At 37.5% G+C, this 26,680-nt stretch overlaps 2 protein-coding genes across 14 annotated transcripts in view; one reads left to right on the top strand and one right to left on the bottom strand.

Annotated features, from left to right (window-relative positions):
- The window catches only part of Miga1 (mitoguardin 1), a 73,509-nt gene extending 68,047 nt beyond the window's left edge, over window positions 1-5,462 (bottom strand). For 2 of the 4 annotated variants that reach the window (XM_048814106.1, XM_048814109.1), the window contains exons 1-2: window positions 5,141-5,315; window positions 1,246-1,359 (exon numbers count right to left, since the gene is read on the bottom strand). In XM_048814106.1, the coding sequence (XP_048670063.1) occupies window positions 1,246-1,344 (99 nt within the window). In that variant the 5' untranslated portion in view covers window positions 1,345-1,359; window positions 5,141-5,315. Of the gene's footprint in view, window positions 1-1,245; window positions 1,360-5,022; window positions 5,316-5,354 lie in introns of those variants that run through there. The other 2 variants (XM_048814107.1, XM_048814108.1) reach the window with 2 other exon arrangements.
- The window catches only part of Usp33 (ubiquitin specific peptidase 33), a 70,206-nt gene continuing 48,915 nt past the window's right edge, over window positions 5,390-26,680 (top strand). For 5 of the 10 annotated variants that reach the window (XM_048814104.1, XM_015490539.2, XM_015490537.2 and 2 more), the window contains exon 1: window positions 16,505-16,704. The gene's annotated coding sequence lies outside the window, so the exon portion shown is untranslated. Of the gene's footprint in view, window positions 5,518-16,466; window positions 16,705-26,680 lie in introns of those variants that run through there. The other 5 variants (XM_048814105.1, XM_015490542.2, XM_015490540.2 and 2 more) reach the window with 3 other exon arrangements.

The raw sequence follows: 26,680 nt of genomic DNA, 5'->3' as shown, positions 1-26,680 counted from the left end.
TAAAATAAAAGCATTCTGCCCATCTACAACTACAAAAAAAAAAAAAAACTTAAAAAAAATGAAGGGGTAGGGCTGGGATTGTGGCTCAGAGGTTGAGCGCTCGCCTAGCATGGGAGGGACCCGGGTTCGATCCTCAGCACCACATTAAAAAAAAAAATAAATAAAGGCATTGTGTTAAAGAAAAAAAAAAGAAGGAGTAATAAAAAATTTATCACAGTAAATAAACCCCTTAGCTCTAACATAAAGAGCACTCTATTCAACAACATCAATATATATATATAAATTAATAAAATAATATAAATTAATAAAATACTGGCAAATCACATATAATAACATATTAAAAAGACAATGCACTATGATCAAGTGGGGTTCATCCCAGGGACACAAGGTTGGTTCAACTTATGGAAATCAATGCTTCTCACATGCATGTGCAACATTTTCCCATGTAGCCCAGATATTAGACCACAAATTAAGTCTTAATAGATTTAAAAAGACATCCATCATACAAAATTATCTTTTCTAACCACAACAGGATGAAGTGAAATCAATAAGAGGTAAAACTGAAAACTTTCCTAATTGTGTAAATTAAACTCATGCTCAAACAACCAATGGATCAAAGAAGAAATCACAAGGGAAATTACAAAATACTTAAGGCAAATGAAAATGAAGACATAACATGACTACTGGCTGTCAAGAGCATCAAGAGGTATGGGTAAGTGTTGACAAATAATTATAGTTTTGAGTTTTACAAGATGAAAAAGTTCTGGAAATTGGTTGCACAGCATGACCATTCTTAATGCTACTGAACTGTATACTTAAAAATGGTCAAAATGGAAAATTTTATATTATGTCTTTTTACTACAATACAATTAAAAGGACTCTAATGGTGAGAATAAGTCTTTTGAAAATAATAGTAATAGACTGCATAAATTCACTTAAGATAGAAAAAACAATTTTAAGTTATGCATTTTTTTAGTAACTAAATAAAACCAAAAACAAAACAGGAAATAATACAAATCAAGTAGGTTTTATATTAATAAACATTCTGAAAAATACCATATAAAAATCTCAGGGGTTGGAGGATGTAGCTTAGGGGTAGAATGCCTACTTGGCATGTGTGAGGCCCTATGTTTGATTCACAGTATCAAAAAGTAAAATTTCCAACTGAAACTGAAATACTGGAAACAAAATATGCTCTGAGCAATAAACTTATCATTCATCTATGTATTTATTTCTTTTGTTTACCTGAGAAAGAGAATTGTACCAAGACAGAGGAAGATCAAACACTCTTAATGCTGCTGTCTTCAAGGAAAACTGTGATTCCCTTACTGTTTCTTCTGACATGACTCCTCTTGTAATCTACATTAATTGAAACATTAAGAACTTATTAGTCACAAAGATTTCTGGTTACTTTACCAATGAAAGATACAAATTAAAACTACCAGCCTTTTCTAGGGGAGTTAATTATTTATCATTTACAATTGAGCTGAAATTATATTTATTATATTTATTAATCACCAAGGCATCAAAATAGAAAATAAGTTAGATTTGCACTTAATCTTAGCCAAAAGGCCCAGAAGTGATGAAAATGATCTATAGCAGGGCATAGTGGAACACATCTGTAATCCCAACAGCTTGGGAAGCTGAGGCAAGAAGATCACAAATTTAAGACCAGCCTTAGCAATTTAGAGAGATCACCAGCAAGTTAATGAGAATCTATTGCAAAATGTAAAATAAAAGGACTAGGGGGGCTGTGGTTGTAGATCAGTGGTAGCACACTTGCCTAGCATGTGTGAGGCACTGGGTTCAATCTTCAGCACCACATAAAATAAATAAAATAAAGGTACTGTGTTCATCTACAACTAAAAAAAAATAATAAAATAAATAAATAAACAAATAAATGGACTGGGGATATAGCTTACTGGTAAAGTGTCCCTGAGTTAAATCCTCAGAAAGAAAATTATCTAGATTTAAACTTTGAATTCAGGTAGTAAATTTTCCTTAGAAAATTACAAGCTCTAGATTCTCTCATCTCTGAGTAAATAAATTTATCAGCACTTAGCTGGTACAGTCACACATACCTATAATCCCAGTTACTTGAGAGGCTGAGGCACAAGGATGGGTAATTCAAGGACAGCCTAGACAACTTAGTGAGATCTTGTTTCAAAGGGACAGGGATGTAATTCAGTGGTATGGTGCTTGTCTAATATGTGTAAGACCCTGGGTTCAATCACCAGTACTCCAAAAAAAACAAACAGACAAAAAACTACTTTAGATAATAATTTAAAATCTACTTCTTCCTATTGATTTCCTTCACATAACACTTGAAGTAGGGAGTTGCTGAATGGAATCTGAAACAGACTTCTGTGGCTAGAAAAAAATCTCAGAGCTGGGCTAGGTGATGGCATACCTGTAATCCAAGCGGCTGGCCAGCCTCAGCAAAAAGCAAAGCGCTAAGCAACTTTCAGTGACACTCAGTCTCTAAATAAATACAAAACAGGGCTGTGGATGTGGCTCCATGATTCAGTTCAATCACTGGTACCAACAACAACAACAAAAAACTCAGAATTCACTAACTAAACCTCAGAACTCCTGCATTTATTCCTCTACTGATTCATTTAAAAATTTTTTCAAAGAAATACCAAATACGTGTTATGTTTTTTTGATACTGTTTTAATGTGTGCTCTTTCTCTTGAAGGGAAAATCAGATATCTACTTTTTTTTTTTTTCCTCCAAGAGATGGGTTTCTCTAGGTTGCCCAGGTTGACCTATAACTTCTGGACTCAAGTGTGTAGCCTCTCCAGTAGCTGGAACTCCAGGCAGGAACCATGTACCCAGTCACAAAAAGTCAGATTTTTATTTTTTATTTATTTTTTTAAATAGTTTTAGTTGTATATGGATATAGTAACTTTATTTTTTTATGTGGTGCTGAGGATCGAATCCAGTACCTCACATGTGCTAAGCAAGTGCTCTATCTCTGACTCACAAACCCAGCCCCAAAAAAGTCAGATTTTTAAAGAGGAGGCAGATGTCACTCAGAGAGGTCCTTAAGGTAGTAGGCCCCTCATAAGAACATGAGGGCTCAGGGTCTGGATCTCTGCTTCATAGACCTAGAAACTCAATTTTATTGGTGTATACAGTTGAACATCCACTAAAGGTCACATGCATTCATTTATAATTGAGAAATACTCATCTAGTGATCAAAATATTTATACATGCTACAAAACATACTCTATAAAAGAAGATTGTAGAAAGCTAAATTAATCAGTCAAAAAAGGTTGCCTAGTGAGCATAAGATCAAAGGGTCCTGAGGAACATTTCATTCAAAAAAAGAAAAAACATGAGAACCATCCCTAGTAAACAAGACAGTAATCTTTTCTGGTGACCAGGATATTTATACCAGCCAAATTTAGTATTTCTTTTCTTTGGACAGTGCTGTATATTTTCAAGGAGAAAATAAAAATTACCAATGATCCCCATATAGAAGTTTTTGTTTTTTTTTTTTTTGCTATATTTTCCTTGAAGTCTTTTATTTCCGCATATATCTCTGTGCTTTTTCTAAACTCCAGCAGATCATCCCCTTGTACTAACTCTCTTTTCAGAAGTGTCAAAACCACTGATTAAGTAGTGGTTTCCTTTCAAATCACAGTAACACTTCTCAGGGTAGGATACTCCTACTGATACATACCTTAATCCTTACTAGTCACACTGCAATGTACCCTTGATTCCCCCTACCCATGTTTTAATTACTTTAAGACTCAGTATAATTAGTTTTATTGAAGTATATTATTCCAGCCAACAAACTGTAATATTACACAATAATTTGAGAAATACAGAGGAAATCATGAACCAACAGTTAAGCCAGTGAAAAATATTTCTGTGGAAAATAAGGTCAGGAATGTAGGAGGGTTGGGAAGGAACCATGGCTGTTCTTTTTCTATAATAATTGATATTGTGCTAAATGATGCTCTGAAGGCACATCCAAAACCCACTAAAATATTACTGTAAAAGAGAGGGAAAGCACATTTATTTTTGTCCCTCCCCTAAAAATTGACTCTTTTTTTTTTTTTTTTGGTACTGGGGATTGGACTCAGGGGTACTTTACACCCCCATCTCTTTTTTTTTTTTTTTTTAATTTTGAGACAGGATCTCAAGCTGAACTGGCCTCCAATTTGCTATTCTCTGTTTCAGCCTCCAGAATTATTGGGAGATTTGTTGTTGTTGTTGTTGTTGTTGAGCATTTTTACTATTTAAATAGATTCTGGATCTATGTTACTGAACTGCAAAAAAAAAAAAAAAAAAAAAAAAAGAGTAGTTCAAAATTTTCCACAATAAAGCATTTCAAAATTTTAAGCAGATAAGAAATAAAATAAAAAAACACTTCAACCTGCTGCAGAATAAGTCTCTTGAAGAATTCCGACAAATCTTTATTTTTGCATTCTAGATACTTTATTTCCCTTCGTTGAAAATCTCTGCAGAAGTGGACTCTTAAGTTTAATGATTATTAACTAACTTAAAAAAAAAAACTATAAACATTTTAGTTGCTTTCAGAAGTATAGTTAAAATAAACATGAAAGCAGTTTCATGATTATTCAAATTTGTAAGAGGAGTCTAAAATATTACCAAAAATCAATGTACAGTCTGATTTTACACATCCTAAAATTCTACTTTGACTTTACAAAGCAAGGAAGTCTTAAATATCATGAAAATCCGACGTGAAACATAAATCTATACAACTGAACTCTTAGAAGATACTTTAAAGGCAGCGAAAAATGCTTAGTTACAACGATAATAAAATGGCAATGACAGTAATAATGGTCTGTAAGTCTGAGCAAGAACAAGATCTCTTGAAGTCCTCCTTCCAAAAACACCAGAATTTCAATTACAAGAAGGCACCCGATGACACAACCCTCAATGTTAAATGATTCTCTGAAACCACCTTCAAAGCAACAATCTTCCACATCCTAAACCCACTGCCTGCTCACAAGCATCCAAGCGGAACCTCGGAGCCAGCTACCCCACCTCCAGCGTTCGGTCCGGAGCCCCCACGGCGTTCTCTGCTGCTCTTTTTCTTTAACAAGAGGAGCTGAAAGGGGCTCCCTCCCGGGTGGGCTGCCCACACTGCCCACACTGCCCACACCTGCTGCGGGCCACTCTGACTCGGCGCTCTCCTTGCGGATCTTGATCAGGCGAAGGGGCCTCCTGCTCTGGGTTTCTGCAACCCACACCTAGTCCAGACTGCAAAAGCGGGTGCTGCAGTACGGACCCCGCCCCGCCCTGCCCTGCCTCGCACCGCCCCGCGACGCCTACGGTGCCGCGATCCTTCTCTGCGGCCTCGCCCTCCACCCTTGTACCTGGCGCCTCAGGCCAGGTGCAGCCTGCCCACGCCCGCTTCGCGGCTGCAGCCTGGCTGTGAGATGTAGCGGCCTGACTGCCGAAGGCGGATTCCTTCCGGGGTCACGAGTGGGAAAGTGAAGGAAAAGTGGAGGGGGCCTTCTAGCCTTTCTACGTGAAGGGGTACGTATGAAGCGGCTCCCGCCATTTTTGTTTCGGGTAGAGGCTTTCAGGCTTTCCAGCTGGATGTGAAATCTAGAATTGCATCTTTTTACAAGCATGTCTAAAACTAGAATTGTAGTTGGTAACCTTTTAGGGGATCTAGGAATGTTCTGAATATCTGGTGAAAACTATGGAGACTTTCCCTAGAAAAATGCAAAGATTTACTTATATATTATTAAAACAAAAAACTAGCTGGGTGCTGGGCGAGGTGGTACATGCCTGTAATCCCAGAGATTCCGGACGCTGAGTCAGGAGGATGGCAAATTTGAAATCCCCCTCAGCAATTTAGCAAGGCCCTAAACAACTGAGACCCTGTCTAAAAATAAATAAAAAAATAAAAGGGCTGGAGTTGTAGCTCATTGGTTAAACACCCCTGGTTCAGATCCCAGTACCAAAAACTAGATATAAATCAGGCGCGGTGGCACAAACCTGTAATCCCAGCAGCTAGGAAGTCTGAGAAAGGAGGATTGTAAGTTTGAGGCCAGCCTCAATTTAGCAAGGCCCTATTAGAGCAGATTATTGCTAAGTGAAGCTATACAATCCCTAAAAAACAAATGCCAAATGTCTTCTTTGATATNAAAAAAAAATATATATATATATATATATATATATATATATACACACACATACATGCATATACACACATATACATATATATATATATGTATATATGTAATAAAGGATAATTTGAAACCAATCATGTTTTCCCAAATTAAGAACTTCTGGGCTCAGTATGTACCTCCATGGTACTGCAGATGCTTAGATGCATGAAGCCCTGGGTTCAATCCCCAGAACCAAAAACAACAACAAAAAAACCTTCTACCTAGACCCTCAGCCCTCAAATGAGTGAAGTTAAAAGGCATACCAAATCTGTATAAATTATGCATTTATTATTGATTTCAATTTCTCTTTAGCTTATGTTTCCCATGAAATTAGACTACCAAAAAATAATGACTAATTATGTGGGATAAGTCTCTGCTCTCAGGCTCTGTGTAATAAATAGTAAAGTAAATGGTATAGGAAAACAAACAAAACCCAAGATGCTGTTTCTATGTGCAGTCCTGAGCCACAATATTCATCAGAACCACAGATTTGAGAGTTACAGTGGCTGAGCATATTTGTGGTAAAAAGCCAACATAATTTTTTAAGGATAACTGAACTATGAGAGAGCAAATGCTATTATTCCTGTAAAAGGAACAAGAATAAAGAATCCTGTTTTCAAAATTTAGCCAAAGGGAAAATAGGGAGAATGATAATTCCAAAGTGATGTTACTAGGGGGATAATAACTAAAAATGCACAGAATTAGTTCTACCTGAAAATATTTTTGCACTTATGAAATAATGGAGCTCTTGAGACTTGAAGAAACTGGAATTTTTAAGGCCATTTTTATTTCCCCAGTCCCTTCTTTGTTACCTCCCAGCTATTCTTATCTTTTTTCTCATCATTTACCCAAGCGTTTTTCACGATGCATGTACAAATCAGAACTAAGCCAACCAAAGGCATCTGGAAGTCAGAGTATGGTTCCAGATGTTAATAAAAACCATCCATCCATATTAGAGTGGTACATACACATCCAAATAGAGATAGTTCCTCAAAAATGTTGCACATAGGGCTGGGACTGTAGCTCAGTGGTAGAGCACTTGCCTTGCATGGGGGAGGCACTGGGTTTGCTCCTCAGCACCACAGAAAAATAGATACTGTGTCCATCTAAAACTAAAAAAAAAAAAATTTTAAAAAGTTGCACATAGAATAACCATATAACCTGGAAATTACATTCCTAGTCAATACTCAAGAGACACGAAAACATACATCCACACAAAAATCTTGTATACAAATATGCATAGCAGCATTATTATTATCATTATTTTTTGAGTACTAGGGATTGAACTCAGGGATATTCAACCACTAAAACCTATTTTGTATTTTATTTAGAGACAGGGTTGGCACCTTGCCATTGCTGAGGCTGGCTTTGAACTCTCCATCCACCAGCCTCAGCCTCCCAAACTGCTGGGATTACACGCATGTGCCACCAAGTCCAGCAGCAGCATTATTCTTAATGGTCAAAAAGTGGAAACAGGGGGCTGGGGTTGTAGCTCAGTGGCAGAGAGCTTGCCTAGCATGCATGAGGCACTGGGTTCGATCCTTAACACCACATAAAATAAAATAAAGGCATTCTGTCCATCTACAACTAAAAAAAAAAAAAAAAAGTGGAAACAACCCAAAGTGTCCATTAACTGATGAACATGTTATAGTCACATAATGAAATATTATTTGGCCATGAAAATGAATCATATACTGATAAATAAATGCTATAAAGTGAACAAGGTTAGAAAATATTATGCTAAATAAGTTAGTCATAAAAGACCACATACAATATGATTCTACTTACAGGAAATTTCCAGACTTGGGAAATTCACAGACATGAAGTAAATCTGTGGCCGTTTAGGGCTGGGAAGATAGGGAGAAATGGAAGTGACTGTTAAAGGGCACAGAACTTTTGGGGGAGTGGTGAAAATGTTTCTGGTGATGGTTACACAAATCTGAATACACTGAAAACAATTGAATTCACTTTAAATCAGTGAACTGTATGTGAATTATATCTCAAGTAAGCTGTTGCCAAAACAAATTATTACTTCTTCCTTTCCTCCTCTCTTCTCTTCACTTGTAACCTCAGCAACTTGGGAGGCTGAGGCAGGAGGATCACCTATTAGAGGCCTGCCTTAGCAAGTTCAGGGCCAGCTTCAGCAATTTAGGGAGACCCTGTCTCAAAATTAAAAAAAAATATAAAAGGCTGAGGACATGGCCAGTAATAAAGCACCCTTGAGTTTAAATCTTAATTACTGCCAAAAAGCGGGGAGAAAGACTATGAAAGTAGTAAACGCCGGAGATCTAAGGCCAGAAAATTTTCTAGACCATGATTCACTGCACTGTCTCAGCATTTGTGAAAATGCTATGCTACTCCAATAAGAGCCATTATGTTATACTGGGGGGGTATTTATATACTAGTGTAAAATAAATAATACACAATGTATGCATTTTTCTAGTAAGAGTAAAGGTATATGTGTTTTCTCAGAAGTTACTTTAATATAAATAATAAAATTTAAGTTAAACTACATGGAAATAAGAGTTCATGTTTTGCATTTCCAAAAAAATCCTATGACACCACAGAAGTCTAGAAAACTATGTGCCATTGCTAAATTTAGTTTGAAAGCTGGGCAAGATGGCTTCACCTTTAGTTCCAGCTACTTAGGAGACTGAGGCAGGAAGATCTCTTGAGTCCAGGCATTTGGGGCCAACATGAGCAACATAGCAAGATTCTGCCTCACATAAAAAGTAAATAAATATAAATTATTTATGTGTTACATAAATATATTTGGTTTGAAAAAGTTGCATCTTCTATGTATTTAAATAAAGGAAATTTAGAAAAAGGCAAGACAATTACTGTTTCTTCAAATTAGAACATATATCTTGTTTTTTTTAATTGGTACATTATAATTATACATATTGATGTGATTTGTTGTTACATATTCATACATGCACATAATATAACAATATAATTTGACCAATATTACTTCCCAGCATTTCCCTCCTCCCTCCCTGCCTCCAACCACTTTTTAATTTCTATTTCTATTTATTTATTTTTATTTTTGGTATTGGGGATTATATCCACAAGTATATAACCATTGAGCCACATCCCAGCCCTTTTTTATATTTTATTTAGCAATAGGGTCTCACTGAGCTATTTAGGGACTCCCTATATTGCTGAAGCTGGCTTTGAACTCAATCCTCCTGACTCAGCCTCTGGAGCCACTGGGATTACAAGCGTGTGCCATCATACCTGGCTTTGTTTTTTATTTTGAGACGCTAAGTTGCTGAGGCTGGGCCCAAACTTGCTAAGACTGGCCTCCTTCTTGTGGTTCTTTTGCCACAGCCTCCCACGTTGCTGGGGTTACAGGTGTGAGCCACTACTCTCGGCTGGAAATATTTCTTAATTTCTTTATATTGGAAAATATAAAGAAATTAAGAAATATTTGTCTTCTTTTTAAAATAAGGTTATCAATTTGTTTATCTCCTACCTTGTATCGTGTACTATGCTGAATGCTGGAAATACTAGAATTAGTAAGGAAAATGCCTGCTCACAGTTTGGTTCAGGACATGGAAAAGTACAGAATAATGACATTACAATGTATTGCATAACCAGCAGTAATCACATCACTAGAGAATATGTTAAGGAATACAATCAAAAGGAAAAGCTTACACAGACTGGAGAAGCCTCAAAAGCCTTCTCCTAGGAGACGTCCATTAAATGATGAGACGTCAATTAAATGAGTTCACTTTTAAGAGAGGGCAATTTCAACACTTATTGTTGTTTGTATTCTTTTGTTTTTTTTAATTTTTAGATGTTGATGGACCTTTATTTTGTTCATGTATTTGTATGTGGTGCTGAGAATTGAACCCAGTGCCTCACACATGCTAGGCAAGCACTCTGCCACTGAGCCACAACCCCAGCCCCTTATTGTTGTTTGTATTCTGATAACTGCCATTCTGGTGTGAGAAATTTTAGAGTAGTTTTGATTTGCATTTCTCTAATTACTAGAGATGTTGAACAATTTTTCATATATTTGTTGATGGATTGTATATCTTCTTCTGAGAAGTGTCTGTTCAGCTCCTTAGTCCATTTATTGATTGGGTTGTTTGTTTTTTTGGTGGTAAATTTTCTGAGTTCTTTATATATCCCAGAGATTAGTGCTCTACTTGACGTGTGTGTGTGACAAAAATTTGCTTCCAAGCTTAAAAAAAATTAGCCTCAGTTACAGCAATGATTCTCACTGATTTTGCTTCCTGGGGGACGTTTCATAATGTTTAGAGACATTTGTGTTTGTGTGACAAACACAAATGGGAGGAAGTGCTTCTAGCAAGTAGTGCGCAAAGACCAAAATGCTGTGAAACATTCAAATCCTACAAGGCATAGGAACCACCCCCAGCAGCAAAGATTTCTTTGATGCAGAATATCAACAGTGTAATTTTTTAGAAACCCTGAGCTACAGAACCCAAACCATTATTCTAAAAGTGAACAGATGGTAACAGATTCTTGGCAGGGGCCTCAAATGTCAATGCCAAATGCTTCTACATCCAAATTAAGCTACCACTATGTGGTAGTTTATGGGGGTGAAAAAAGTTGGTGCTTCTCCCTCATCTCAAACCGTCTCCAAAAGGCTTCAAGAGGACCATTTGGAAAGGATGACACATATCCATTAGAATCTTAGCAAATGAAACCTAATAATTGGCTCATATTTGAGAAGTCTTATGTCAAGAGACCAAAGCTTCTGAGCAGAAAATGCTCACAGGACTGATTAGGAATAGCCCACGCTTCATATATGTAGTGTGAGATACATATCTTCATTTAAAGTGGACAAAGTGAGGGCCCCATGTAAGAGACCCCATTCAGGTGGGTCCTCTTAAACAAGGCTGTTGACCTGAGGGATGTAGCTTCACTGGAGAGTGCTTGCCTAGCAAGCCTAGAGTTCTGGGTTTCATCCCAGTATCATAAGAAAAAAGGGATGGGTCCCCAAGAACCAGAGGACTGAAATGTATGTCTTCAGTGGCCCCTCAGAAGGATAAATCACTGAGCCTCAACTTCACAAGAAAAAGCATCTTCTTAAGACAGCTGTACTCGGAGGGAAGTGACACCAAGCTAAAAAAATCTACTCCAGTCCAGAAAGATTCTTTCTATTCTTGTCTTCTCCCACCCTGGATGGGCACAAAATGAAAAGCTAGGCTTGGCGCAGTGGCACATGTCTGTCATCCTAGTGGCTCGGGAGGCTGAGGCAGAAAGATCGCGAGTCAATGGTGAGATGCTAAGCAATTGAGTGAGACCCTGTCTCTAAATAAAATACAAAATAGGGCTGGGGATGTGGCTCAGTGGTTAGAGAGCCTCCAAATTCAAACCCAGGTACTAAAAAAGAAAAAGAAAAAAAAAGGAAAAGCAAAGCTGGTCAGCCAGGGAGAGCAGGAGGAGCAGCAGAGAATTTTTGAGTTTTGTAAGTCTGGGATTTTTTTTTTTTTTGGTCGGGGAATACCAGGGATTGAGCTCAGATACTCAACTACTGAGCCACATCCCAGCCCTATTTTGTATTTTATTTAGAGACAGGGTTTCACTGAGTTGCTTAGCACCTCACTTTTGCTGAGGCTGGCTTTGAACTCTCATCCTCCTGCCTCAGCCTCCTGAGTCACTGGGATTACAGGCATGCGCTACCGTGCCCAGCTAGACAGGGTTTTTTAATACTAGGGTTTTAAATTTTTTAATAAATTACTGGAGGACTTTTCATTATATGAGACTAATTGGAAAAGCTAAAGTTTTTGCCTAAGATTTTGTCCTAGGAGTACAGAGAGATTTTCAGAGATTTTTGGGGACCACAGTAAGAAAGAAGAAAGTTGTTTTTTGTTTGCCCCCATAAAACCTATCTTGTTTAGCAACTAAAGAAAAATAAATAGTTTATCTGGCACTTATAACCAAAAAACATGTTATAAGGAGTCAGTTTAAATTTAGTTCAAAATAGCACATCAAGGAATGTGACCAATTCCTTCTTGCCCTACTCTTCCCCAGGGATATTGTCATTTACCACCTTGAGAGGGCAAAACCACCCCTATTTGAGATATTTGAGTGCTTTCATGGTAGACTCTCGTGCTATTGTGGATAAACAAATAATGACTGTTCTCATTGAACTTAAGTTCAAATAGGCAAAAAACTAAGCATACAAAAAAAAAACCCTTAAAATACTTAAATATTATAATAAATGATCTGAAGGAAACAAACAGGATGCTAAGATGGGAACAATGAAGTGAATAGAACTATGTTAAACAGGAAATATTAGGTAGGAGTGAGCCACGAAGTAAATGAAGGAAAGGGAATGGGAGTACCTGGAAAAGTATACCTGACTCAGGAATGGCATTTGTATAAGCTTATGAAGTCTCAGGTACATGAACATCAAAATGTATATTTTGGCTGGCAGAGGGGCACATGCCTATAGTCCCAGCTACTCAGGAAGCTGAGGCAGAAGGATCCCTTGAGCTCAGGAGTTTGAGGCCAGCCTGGGCCACATAGCAAGATCCTATCCCTTCTTTTTCTCGGTGGTTCTGGAGATCAAACTCAGGGCTTGCACAATCTAAGCATATTACCACCAAGTGACACCCCAGCCCCCTTTTGCCTCCCCTTAAAAATATGTTTTTTGCATTGTTGTTATAAATTGTCATTACTCAGTTGCAAAAATGAGAAGTCATTTGTTTTGAAATGAGCATTCAATTATATTCCTTCCACCCTCCCTCTTTCTAACCTTCCTTTTCTCCTCCTTGTCTTCCTGTCATTTCTTTTTTCCCCCGCTCCTTGCATTAACAGAGACTTCAGTATCGGGTCTGATGCATAACTTTAGGTCATACAATTCATACTGTATTCTCCACAAATGGCTCCTCTGGAATTCCACTTCAGAATCAGTGTAACACAACTGAGCATCTACACTGTGGGATATGTAATATTTTTTCTCTCAGAGAGGAGATTTTGTTAATTGGTTTATTTCTCAAAATGGCCCCTCAAGAATTCCACTACAGAATCAGTGTGACTCAGCTGAATATGCACATGATGGAATGTATGCTTTCTTCTCTCAGAGAGAGCAGCTGAATGGTTTAATTCCCATTGAGAGTGCGCTCCCTTATAATCTATCAAGAGATATCGTTTGAGCCTGTCATGATGGCACATGCCTCTAATCCTAGCTACTGGGGAGGCAGAGGAAGGAGTATCATGAATTTGAGGCCACCCTGGGCAGCTTAATGAAACCCCATCTCAAAATTAATTAATTAATTAATTAAATGGGCTGAGGATGTAACTCAGAAGTAGAATGTTCCTGGATTCAAACCTCAGTACTCCGTAAACACACACACACACACACACACACAAATATACATATATACATACATTTATACTATTTGAAGAAGGGTAAAGAATTAAGAATTCTGGACTGAATGATAAAAGATTAAAATGTAAATACCCAGGCATGAAATGAGATTGTGGGAATCTGTGGAAGATAAAATTGGCAGAAGTATTGAATTATGTCAGAGTGCATTTGCTTCATGAAGACCATTCCCTTGCAAGGACTTGACATGGTGTCCTTATGAGAGATATTTGCCTATTCTCACCTAGGCACCATTCATATCTGCTTTGAATGGATACATCATTTGCCGTCCCTGAATAGTGCCCTAGAACCCCGCTAGGACAGGTAAGCTATAAAGGACCTTAGTTACTAAGCAGGGTTGTGGGGGGATTTGGGGGCTTAATTGAATATGCTAGAACACTGTAAGATGAGCATATCATAATAAATTTTCAATGCAGGAATTTTGGGAGAGGTGACTTTGCTTGTTTTTCTGTTTGGTTATCTTTTTCTTTTCCCTTCCTTCCTTCTTTTTTGTGGCATTGGAGATTGAATTCTTGAACTCTGGAACTTTAGCATGAAGCAACACCCCCACCTTTTTGTATTTTTTCTTTTGAGATTGGGTCTCATGAAGTTGCTGAACCTGTCCTAGAACTTGCAAAAGTCCTTTCTCAGCTTCCTGAGCGACTGGAATTGCAGACATGGGCCACTGTACCTGGTGGTTAGATTTGAGGAAATACAATACATTTATGTATATGCATCTTATCAATTATATGTATTTCAAATAACTTCCATTTGCTGATTTGACTTTCCATATCTTAGGCATATCTTTTGAGACAGAAATAAGTTTTTATTTGACTAAACCTATGAAACTAATTTAAACATAATTTACTTAATGATGAAATCATTTCCACACCCCATTTTTCAAACTTTTTTTCAACACTCAGATCTTTCAAATGCACTTATGTCCCAGTCATTTAAAAAATATCTGTTTTACTTTGAAGACATTAAATTTTTTTTGTTAGGTAGCACATTACAAAAATCAATAGTTATCACAGTAAAAGTCAGAAGATTTACTACACTTTGTGTGTGTGTGTGTGTGTGTGTGTGTGTGTGGTGCTGAGGATTGAACCCAGGGCCTTGTGCATGTGAGGTAAGCACTCTACCAACTGAATTATAGTCCCAGCCCAACACTTAATTTTTTTTTTTTTTTTAGCACCAGGGATTGAACTCAGGGGCACTCAACCACTGAGCCACATTCCCAGCTCTTGTCTTTTGTATACTGCTAGGGTCTCACGGAGTTGCTTAGTGCCTCACTTTTTGCTGAGGCTGGCTTTGAACCCTCGATCCTACTGCTTCAGCTTCCCCAGCCTCTGGGATTACAGACATGTGCACACCCGGTTTAGAACACTTGTTTTTATTTGAATAAACCTATAAAACTAATTTAAATTAAGCCAGGCATCATGGTGTAATCCCAGTGATTTTGGAGGCTGAGGCTAGCTAGCCTCAGCAACTAAGCAAGGCCCTAAGCAACTTAGATCCAGCCTCACAATAAAAAATAAAAAGGGCTGGGAATGTGGCTCAAAGATAAAGCACCTCTGGGTTCAATCTCCAGTACTGGGAAAGATAAAAGAAATTAAAAAAAAAAGAAAAAAGAGAAACTCTTTTAAATCAGAGAATTTTTCAAGACTTTGCCTCCCAAAACATTTGGAACAAGTGATTTTTTTGGGGGGGGGGACTAGGGATTGAACTCAGGGGTACCCAGCCACTGAGCTACATTCCCAGCCTTATCTTTTTTTTTATTTTGTTTAGAGACAGGGTCTTACTGAGTTGCTGAGGCCGGTTTTGAACTTGTGATTCTCCTGTCTTGGCCTCTGGAGCCACTGGGATTACAGACATGAGCCACCTCATTAGGCTTCAGAACAAGTGATTTTTATGATTCTTCCCTTATCTCCTCACAGAACAGTATATATACATATTATAAACAACTAGATGTTTAATAAAATAAAAATTAACCACCATATTGCTGACATCCTGTAGCATGTAAAATGCAGTATTTTGAAACACAGTGAAGATAAAGGAAAAGTGGCAGTACCATGTTCCAAATTGTGAAACTTGTATTCCCTCTCAATGAACCTAGGATAGGTAATCATTTGTGGTAAGAATAAAGGCCTACTGTCAAGCCCTATGTAGAATTTCGCATGATCATTTCTTTTTTCCATTTTTTTACTATAAAATAAATATAAGTAGAAATTTCCATATTTTCTCCCTTCTCCTGAAGAATACCGAATGTCTTACACAACACTTGAGTACATGCTCCCAGGTAGAGATCAAAGAGTTAGAGGTAATCAGACAGAATCAGTTAGAGGTAATCAGACTGAAGCTGGCAATTTTAACAACTTTTGTTAATTTAATGGTTTTTATTCACATATTCAAAGATCAATCGAAATAATTTTAACAGTTACATAAGTAGAAGGCAAGTCTCCTCCAAAGCTCTAGACACTAAGCAAATACTAAGGTTTTAATGAATATTTCATTTGATCTTGATTGGCCTAGGGAAAAATGGTAGAGATGAATTTCTTCTTTGCATATGTGTAAAAAGAGAAATACAGTTGCTTCCAGAGAATCTAAGTCCGAAAGAAGTTAGGAGAAGAAATAGGAGAGGAGGGAATACAGCCGAATTGAGGTAAGTCTAAAATTTCTTTGTATGAGGTCGCAAACCTCAGGTCATTCAGTGGTCAATCTTAATGCTGATTCTGTAATGCATTAAGACAAGGCTTAATGATAGTGTAGTGTAACTGTAAAAGAGCGGCAGAATATGTATAAAAAACGAAAAATGCTCCACGACTTAAAATACTGCACAATATGTACAGCTGGCTGCCCCTGAAGCTGTAGGCAAGGGCAGGCCTGGGTCTCTGCACCTGGGCCTGGCTCCACGGCCCCGCCCCTCGGCCGGCTCTCCGCACAGCCCCGCCCTGCCCGCCCGAGACGCCCGAGACGCCTGCGGCGGCCGCAGAGACACCGGAAGAAGCTGCGGCTGCTGCGGGAAGTGGCCGGCTCGGAAGGCGGGGACCCTGCGGGCAACGCTGTGGAGCCGTTTTCTGGCCCTCTTGACACGACATCGCTTCTCTCCGAAGACGGGGGGAGGAATAGAGGCATTTGCAGAGGTGCGGCCACAGGCCACTGTTGGCTGCGCTGGCGGGGCCCGCGGGAAAGGCCGCGGAGGTGAGCGCGGCGCTGTCTGGGAGGGGCGCGGGCTCCTAGGGCTCCTCGCCTGCTTCCAGGGCCGGGCTCGGTTCTCGCTCCCGCGCGCCGGGGCTGTGTCCACTATAGCGGCCTCCTTTTCTTGGTCAGGGGTAGAGGTATGCTCTCGGGGTAAGGCTTCGGCCCTTCTATACTGTGCGTTGCAGAAATAACCTGGTGGCCCCTCCACCAGGGGTTGGCGGCGCTCGAGAACCGGTAGTTAATTTGAGAGAGGGTCCCCAGGGGGCGCTCCCTTGGAAGCTGGAGGCGGGAGGGGTGAGGTGGGCAGTGGAGAGGGTCTCTGTTCCTTTGCTGGCTTTCCCCACCTGGCGGCGAGCCCCTCCCAATGGGCGCGGGCCATTGAAAGCCCCGCAGCGCGCCGGTTCCAGTTCTGGGTTTCGTTTTGCGGCGCTATTGGGGCGGCCAGACCCGCTCGGGCGGCCCCGTTATTCATTGTTGAAGGAGAAAACCGAAGTGTCACCGTCCCTGGAATTTTTCTTAGATCGTGTTTTGTTTGGGTCAAGTCCAGTCTTACCGTCTGTCCATCAGCAGCTTTTGTTTGGAGCAAATTTCCATAATGTTTGATTTCCCACGCTTTTAAATATTTCTGAAATAACAAAAACACTCTTTCGCACTCAAATATTTTGGGGACTTTCCGCTTTCGTATAATCAGCATTAAAAATTGAGCTGGAGGGTGAAATCTTGGCAAGAGCAGAGAATTAAAAGATGAATTTTACTACAGGAATTTCTAGATTTTTGTATAATAGAAATGCGGAATTATAGAATTTTTCACTTCATCGTATTTTTTTTCTTAAAGGAAGCTGTCTTACAAAAAGTAATGAGGCTGGCCTCTTTCCATTTCTGATCGAGATGGCATAATTGTATCATCTCGAAGGTCTGACCAAATCATGTTCGTAGCGGGCTATTTAATTTGAACCCAATATAAATATTGTTAGTGATTTCATGCTGTTACTGTAAATAAGGGAAGCATTGGAATCTTATTGAAAAAATGATAATTTTAAGAAAAAGTAAGTTACACTATGCTGGGAATTTTATGTTATTTCATTTACTTTGTCAGGATTGAATAAAAAGACAAGGCAGGAGGATTTGCAAGTTTGAGGTCCAGCTGCAACAACTTGTCCAGTTTGTGTCTCAGAAAATAAAAGGAACTGGGAATGTAATTCAGTACCCCTGTGTTCAATCCCCAGTACCACAAAAGGGGGAAGAAAGAGTACAAAAAGTATTCCTGGATTAAAATATTTGACTTGTGTGCCAGAGGTGTGCTATAGTTATGATTGCTTCTTGTTTTTGATCTAGTTTATTGTCAACTTTCAGATTTGTGTGTTTTTTAGCTCTTTTTAAAAATTTTTCTATATAATTTATCAATAAACAAATATTTTTACATAACTGCAGTTCAGTGGAATTAGATGGTAATAAATAGGTGATTTAAAAATAGTGTTATGGAAATGATAGTTCTTATATTTTGTATTACTACTAGAATTTTCAGTGACCTTTCACTTGCACAGTCTTATTTGATCATGCCAATCTTCCGAAGAATGTTAAGAAATAGTCTTTCCCCATGTCAGAAGCATTTCAAGATTGTGTAAGGATCAGAATTTCTTTTAAGCCTGAAATAATGTTGCCAAAGCAGCTGCCTTGATGTAAATTGGAATTCAAATAGTTTAAGATTGGAGCACTGTGACTGACCTATCACATAAAACAGACTGCGGGAAAATGAACTCTGTAATATGCTGAAAAGTTTTTGGTGAGAAATGTGAAATGTCTTTTATTTATTTTTTTAAAGAAAGGAATGAGTAACAGCTCTATTTTATTAAAACTTTAAAAAATCTACATGTGATTGCAGGAGCATTTTAATAAGTAGGAAAGTTCCAAAAAGAGCCTGAGATAAGTGCTGTTGGTTTAATTATCTATAAGAAGATACTTGGATTTATGTGCAATATAGTGTGTGTGTGTGTGTGTGTGTGTGTGTGAATGTATATATGACAATTAGTATTATGTGCAATATAGTGTGTGTATATATATACACATACGTACATTTATATATATAAATGAGAATTGGTATTTTAAGAATACTTAAATACTAGTGGTATTTAAGAAATAACACATATATCAAAATAAATGTTGCATTTAAATGTTATTTTAAAAGACTGAGTAGGTCACTGGGCACACATCTGTAATCCCAGCTACTTGGGAGGTTGAAGCAGAAGGATCACAAGTTCAAGATCAGCCTCAGAAATTTAGTAAGGCTGTCTCAAAATAGAAAGGGTTGGGGATATAGCTTAATGGTGGAGTGCTTGCCTAGTTTCCACGATGCCCTGGGTTCAGTCTGGCCAAAACAAAACATAACAACAACAACAAAAAAAAAAGACAGGTAAGTAATTGGTCAGTAATTGAGTCTGAGGGCAAAGCCCTTTGAAAAATAATAAAGAGTGGAACATGGTTTCTGTACTCCAAGATCTTGTACTCAAGCAAAGTAGTTTGTTTTTATACAACTGCAGTAAGTGCCTTATTGGTAATTATAAAAATTCTTGAGAATTTGGGTGAGGGACACAATTACATGTGATTGGGCCTTGGTGGAAATAGTAATATTTGAGGTGAATGAGGTGGTTTTTTTTTTTTTTTTTCCCCTTTTTCATGGTGCTGGGAATTGAACTCAAGGGCCTCACACATGCTAGGAAAGCTCTCTACCACTGAGCTACACATTCCCAGCATGATGAGCTTTGAAAGGTTTTGGACAGGTGAACATTGGAGGGTGGATTTTTTGTTTGTTTGTTTGTTTGCTGGCCCTCACCATCCCCATACCAATGACCTAGAGGACATTTCAAGTATGAATGCTTAATGGGTTTTTATAAGTCATATTTGTGAAAAGATCAGAATAACGGTTTGGTTGATGATAATTTATGATTTATGTAAGTAATAGGAATTAAACTAAGAAGAACTTCCTTCAAGGTATTTGACCAGAAGAGATGTGATCCACATGATGCAGAATGAGCTGTAATTAGGAGAAGATAGACTAAAAGATTTGTTGGGTGGCTTCAGGTTAAGATAATCTTGACACTGTCAATTTTTTTTTTTTAAATTGACATGTATTCATTGTATATATTGTTGGGAATTAATACATGCATATAACAGACAGCATCACTTTTGGGACTTCTCTGAAGCATAGATTGAACTCAGACCTTAAGATGACAATATGGATGTAGATGAGATGCCAGAAAGTGTAAATGAGGGAATAAGGTCAGAAAAGGGAAAAAAGCCAATAATGAATGGATAACCAAGGGCATAAAACTATGGAGACTTTTGTGTAACTGCCTCAGAATTATCTTGCCAATGGCATGGGGCCTTGCTGTTTTTCTACCTACCCTCAGTCGTTACTGATTGAGAGTGCCCCTGAAATACTCCCTGCATATCCCAGTTGATCTGGTTAGAACTAAGCAAGCTTTTAAGGTGCTGGAGAACTGAGGAGAGAAGCAGAGAAATGGTTGAGGTAGGAGGCTGTTTGTGCTCCTAGAAACTTCCCAAACAAGTTACAATTGAAAACTGAGGTAAGTTGGAAGGATATGGGGCCAGGTAGCAACTCTGTCTATTAACAGGCATTCTTTTGAATAATCCAGCTGTGAAATGAAAGCCTGAATTTAGCTTGTGTTCTAGAAGTGTGGGCTGTGAAGTGGTGAAAAACAGTAGAATTTGGTAACTGACAGTAAGCGGGGAATCATAAGATGGTACTGAGGTTTGAAAGTTAGATAGCTTGTGATAGAGAACTGACGTCAAATTAGTTATGTCAGAAGAATAAAAGAATTGCAGGGTGTTGAGGATAGTAGCAATAGAGTGTAGATGGCTTCCCAAAAGATAATAGGATATAGAGTAGAACAATGCTGGCACTCCTGCTCCACTTTTTTTGTCGGGTTGTGTGCGTGTGCGTGTGCGCACTTGCTGAGGATGGAACCCAGGGCCTTGCACATCCTATGCAAGAGCTCTATCACTGAGCTATTTTTCAAGCCCCCTTCCCACCAGATTTTATAATGCTTAGCCCATACTTAATTGTAAGCTTTTGTTGAATTAGTCTCTTTGCAGGGCTTGGCACAGTCCTTAAATACAGTATATGGTGAAAATATGAGACCGAATGTAACACGAAATAGTTTTTAATTGTTTATAAAATTATGAAAGAGAATTTGAACTTGGAATTATCCTGCCTTAACTTCATTAGTTGGTACCACACCTGGGTTGACAAACTTTTTCTTCAAGTAGTTTTCACTTGAATGTGGTTGATTGCATTTGTTTTTCCATGTTCCTACATAGCATACATAAGTATTTTTAATGACTATCCCTTAATGCCAGTGTACTCTTTCTTATTAACCCTCTATCTTACTCAGAAGTGAGACTTGGGATGGAAGTTAACATAATCTTTTTTGAGCCTCTTATTAGAACTCTGTTGTATTCATATTTTCTCTTTCTGAGGTTTGTCATGATTATTTAGATAATATTAGAATTGGCCATGCTTTGTCATTCATTGAACAGATTTTTTTTCTTTGTAGGAAATGCTAATTGAGATTTATAAATCTCAAGGGATTTTATTTCATGTAAGTTTTGCCGTATTGCAGCTATGTTTTAGGATGATTAATGTGGCACTGTTAATATTAGATTATAAAAACAAAAGATTAGATTCTAGAACAGGTAGGTTGTAGGTAAAGAATCAGCTAATCAACAATGTAGTTTTCTTAATAAAGCTCTCATTAATTAGACTATTGAGGACCAATGACACATCTTTCTAGAAAGAGGGAAATAAATTATTACTGAATTTCTTTGTTATGGTTTGAGTGAAAAGAATGGGTAAAAATTTTAGGACTGTTTGTGAGACTGTAATCTTCTCATTCTACAAAAATGTTTAAAGAACAAGAAACATGGTTCTTTAAGATGTTTGTTAACTTCAATCTTCAATGCCTATTACTGAAAAAAAAGCTTGTCAGCAGATTTCATAGGTTAAAATGTCTCCACAAATACTTACTGTGGTTTGATTCAAAATGAAATATGTTTTTCTACTTGTTATTACACTCTTCACTGATAATCATTTTTTTTTTGGCTTACCTTTATTGGATAGCAGTTTTATTCTATGATAATTATGGAAAGATGAGTCATTGTATTCTTGCTATTAATATAATTTTGAAGTATAATATTCAAAATGTTCTTCTATACCCTTGAACTAGTTAAATTAGTTGGAACTGTTAGAATCATAGTCTAAGCTAAAACTATTGATAAATCAATTTTTCTATAATCACAGAATCTTGAGTTTTTATTGTAAAATGCTGTTCATGAAACATTTATGACAGTTGGTTGTCTAACCTGTGCAACAATTATGGAGAACAACTTGCTTCTTTGAAAATTTATCTATATTGGAATCAAAATTTTCACAATTGATTGGATTTACAGAAAAGAAAGAGTTCCTCTTTGGTGATAATGTTCAAATAATTAGGACACATGTATCAAGTTCTGCAATTTTTTTTTTGTGTGTGTGTTCACTTCCTTGCTTTCACTTGTTCCTTATAATAGTTATCATTTATTTATTAAATACTATTCTCATTCTCTTTTAAGCCCTTTATATGTGCTAAGATATAATGAATGCACTTAAACCAGCTATCCACTTTATTCTAAAACATTTTCTGCTGATAATTAAGTAAGAATTTCTCTCTCTCTTTTTTTTTTTTTTTTGCGGTGCTGGAGATTGAACCCAGGGCCTTGAGTATACAAGGCAAGTGCTTTACCACTGAGCTACATCCCTAGCCCTTGAGTAAGAATTTCATTGTTTCATATATCTTTTATGATCTAGAATCCAAATACTTGAATCCCTTTTTTGTGGACTCATTTTATTTTTAATTTTTAACTTTTTTGGTACTGTGGATTGAATGCAGGGGCGCACTGTCACTGAGCTACAATCCCCAGATCTTTTTATTTTGAGATGGGGTCTGACCTTGAATTTGAAGTCTTCCTACTTCCTCCTTTTGAATGACTCGGATTATAGGAGTGTGCCATTGTGCCCAGTTTAAAGCCTTACTTTACATGGTAGTTTTTTTTTTTTTTGGTACTAGGGATTGAACTCAAGCACTCTCTACAACTAAGTTACATCCTTAGCCCCTCATTTTTTGTTTTGAGACAGGGTCTTGCTAAGTTGCTCAGGCTGGTCTTGAACTTGTGATCCTTCTATCTCAACCTTCTGAGGATTACAGGCATGTGTCACCTTGTCAATTTAGCTTGTTTTCGTAAATACTTTAGCAACTAATGTTTATGATTTTAAGCTTACAATCAGTTTTCAGTAGCCTGCTTTCTGTAACTTTAGTGATATTTTGGTTAAAAATATTGAATAGTTGTAGCTGGGCATAGTGGTCTGTGCCTATAGTTCCAACTACTTTGGAGGCTAAAGAAAGAGGATCACATGGACCCAGGAGTTTGGGGCCAGTCTGGGCAGCATAGCGAGATCCCATCTGAAAATAAACAACAAAAAAGGATTTAGCACTTCTGCCACATGCTAATAAAGACCTCTGCTGGATTTATATTAATCTTACCTATATCTATTAAATAGTTAATAGTCTTCCTGACATAATTTTTTTTCTTTGTCACATGAATTTGATTTTGATTTTGTGTTTATGTGTATTGTGGTGCTGGGAATTGAACCCAGGTCTCATAAGAGCTAGGCAAGTGCTCTACCAGTGAGCTATATACCCCCAGCCCTTGTGGAGACTGATTTTTTTTTTTTTTTTTAATGAATTACTTGAGTTTTTGGAAGAGACTAAGCCATGGAATGACTTAGTTTCTCAATATTAAAAGACTCTCAGTGGGTTACCATGCCTTTATGTATATCCAAAATATTAATAGCATGGGTCCCTGTGCTTTTCCTATATTAAAATTTTAGTATCTGGTTGTCTGCTATTATAGGATGGTAGAACAGAATTTCAGGACTGAGCCAGTTGTGGTGGTACCAGCCTGTAATCCCAGCTCCTCTAGAGGCTGAGGCAGGAGGATTAAAAGTTTAAGGCTGGTTTAGTGAGACTGTGTTTGATACTGTGGATTGAACGCAGGGACGCATTGTCACTGAGTCTCATAAAAAAAGGGACTGGGGATGTAGCTTAGTGGTAAATCTGGGGTTCAATCTTCAAGACCCTCCACACCCAAATTGTTTTTTTCCAAGACTGAAACTTGGAGATTTTAGCACTAGAATATTACCCTCCATTAAAAGCAGTATCTTCAGAAGTAGTTTTAAAGCTCCTTAAGTGCAGATGGGCAGTTGAGCCCCCAAAGCTGTATATTATAGAGCCAATGAATGCAATAATTTCCATCTGGAAAAAATTTCACTTGATATTTATTGTCACTGTTATGGATGAGAACTTCAATAATCCAGTTAGGATAGATAGAAAAAGCTATGTGAGGGCTGGGGCGGTAGCTCAGTGGCAGAGTACTTGCCTAGCATGTTTGAGGCATTGGGTTTGATCTTCAGCACCACGTAAAAATGAACAAATAAATGTATGTTGTCCATCTACAACTTCTAAAAATAAAAAAAAAATCTAAAAGAACTTTTTATCTAAAATTTATGTAAGATTGTAAAAGTAAGAACAGGTGAGGTACAGTGGCACATGCGTAATCCTAGCTACTTGGTTTAGACTGAGGCAGGACGATTGCAAGTTTGAGAATGGCCTCTGCAACTTAGACTCTGTCTCAAAATAGATAAATAAAAAAGAATGGTGATGGAGCTGAGTGGAAGAGGACCCCTGGGTTCAGTCTTCTATACCAAATTAAAACAAACAAACAAAAAAAACCCTCCGTAAAATAAAAAACTAACATAAGGATAAAAATGAGATCAAATTATGGAAAAATCTTAATTTCCATGTAAATTTTGGATTTTCTTGTGCTTCCTTGGTGATTCCCAATCTGTGAGCCACAGGCTTGTATTTTTGAGGGAATCTGAGTTTTGTGGGATCTATGCTGTGGACTAAGATAGTTTTCACTGTTTTGATGTTTAGTATTTTAATACCTATCTCCCCTGACAATTGTGAGACTAGAATGAAAATAGATATGCCTTATTCTGTGTGAAGAACACATTCTTTTGATGTGTACTTTGAGAAGGAATTGAAGTAACTAAGAAATTTTGTCTTGTCCTGCTGAATCTAAGTACTTTCTTTCAATAAATCCTTGTCAAATATAAGAATCATTTTGTTAACATAGTGAATATACTTAATACAACTAGATAACTAAGGACCTTCTATTTTCATAGCATTGTATTTAATTATATGGAATACTATTTAGCCTTGCTACAAATTTGTTACCTTTTATTTACACGCACTGTAGCCTTGCTACAAATTTGTTACCTTTTATTTACACACACTGATTCTCTTTAAATTCTCTTTAAGTAGCAGAATAAAGAGAACTTTAGCTTTTTTTTTAAACTTGAAACGTAAAAAAAATTATTCATCTTTTTGAAAGTTTCTTTTTAATTCACTGACCCTATTTCTTTCCTTTGAGACAGCATTCAGAGCATTATTTAGAAAGCAGTGAGAACAGTTCCATTTCACTGGCAAGCAGCAGAAGTTGTACTTAGAAGGAAATGAATAGTTGGGTTTTTGTTTTTTTTCTTATTTGAGATGAGTCTTGTTATATTGCTCAAACTGTCCTAAACTCCTGGGCTGGTGACCCTCTTGCCTCACCTTCTTGAATAACAGGAACAACAGGTGTACCAACCGTATACAACCCAACCACTATGCTATGCTTGAAAATGTTTGGTTTAAATGCTTTTTTTTGGGAAGTGGATTGAACCTAGGGCCACTTTAACACTGAATTAAGTAAATCCCCAGTCCTTTTTATTTTTATTTTGAGGTAGGTTCTCTATAAGTTGCTGAGGGTCTTTCTAAATTGCTGAAACTGGCTGCAAATTTGTGATCCTACTTGCCTCAGCTTCTCTAGTTGCTGGAATTCTAGGCATGAGCCACTTCATCTAGGTTGGTTTAAATACTTTTATTAATTAAGTGAAAAAGGGTTCAGTCCTCACCTTTAGAGATTAAGAAAACCAAAATTAGGATATGAGGATTAAAGATAAAACTATTTAATGGAATTGGAAGCAGAGCAAAAATAGTGGAAAGAATAAATCAATCCCAAACCTGGTTCTTTGCAAAGATCAAGGAACTAGGTAAACCTTTTAAAGAAGGGAAAAGAATGGAGTATAAATATGTAAGCTTAGGAAGGAGGGAAATACCATATACTCTTCAAAAATATAGGAGAGATTAACAGAATCATTTTTTTCCAGATTTACTTGAGAATGTACATGTAATGCTATGATCTCAAAAGTTATTTCAAGAGGAAATGGATGGTGGTATAGAAAAATATGAGTGAAATTTACCCAAAAGATTAAAACTTGAAATGATCAATTTCCATCGATGGATTGAAAAGATAATTAGAGACTGGTCCTTGAAAAAGGCATCTTAGCAGATGGTTTTACAGTTGAGTTTCATTTAACTTATGAAGAACACATCATCATAATAATGATGGCTACTCTCCACCATTGACGATGCAAAACTAACCAATGCATTCTGTGATAAAAATGCTACCAGAATAGGTAAATATCATTTATGTGTAGAAAGACAAAATCTTTAAATACAATACTAGCCAATAGAATATAAGCATGAAGCAACAGATTAATAATACATTTTGACGCATAGGGTATATTGCATCAATGCAAGCATCGTTAAGTACGAAATCTGTTAATAAATAGGTCATATCAGCAAATGAAGCAAGTAATATATAGTGAGCTGTGAGTAGCTGTGGAGAGGGCATTTGATAAAGTTCATTAAGACTCCTCTCCCCCACCCCCTGCACTTTTTTTGATGCTGCATAGCAAACCCAGGGCCTTGTGCATACTGAGCTACATTCCCAGCCCCATCAAGTCTCCACCCCCTCC

The sequence above is a fragment of the Marmota marmota genome, unplaced genomic scaffold (genome assembly GCF_001458135.2).
Source record: "Marmota marmota marmota unplaced genomic scaffold, marMar, whole genome shotgun sequence".
Taxonomy (NCBI): Eukaryota; Metazoa; Chordata; class Mammalia; order Rodentia; family Sciuridae; genus Marmota; species Marmota marmota.
This window is presented reverse-complemented; position numbering and strand designations above follow the sequence as displayed.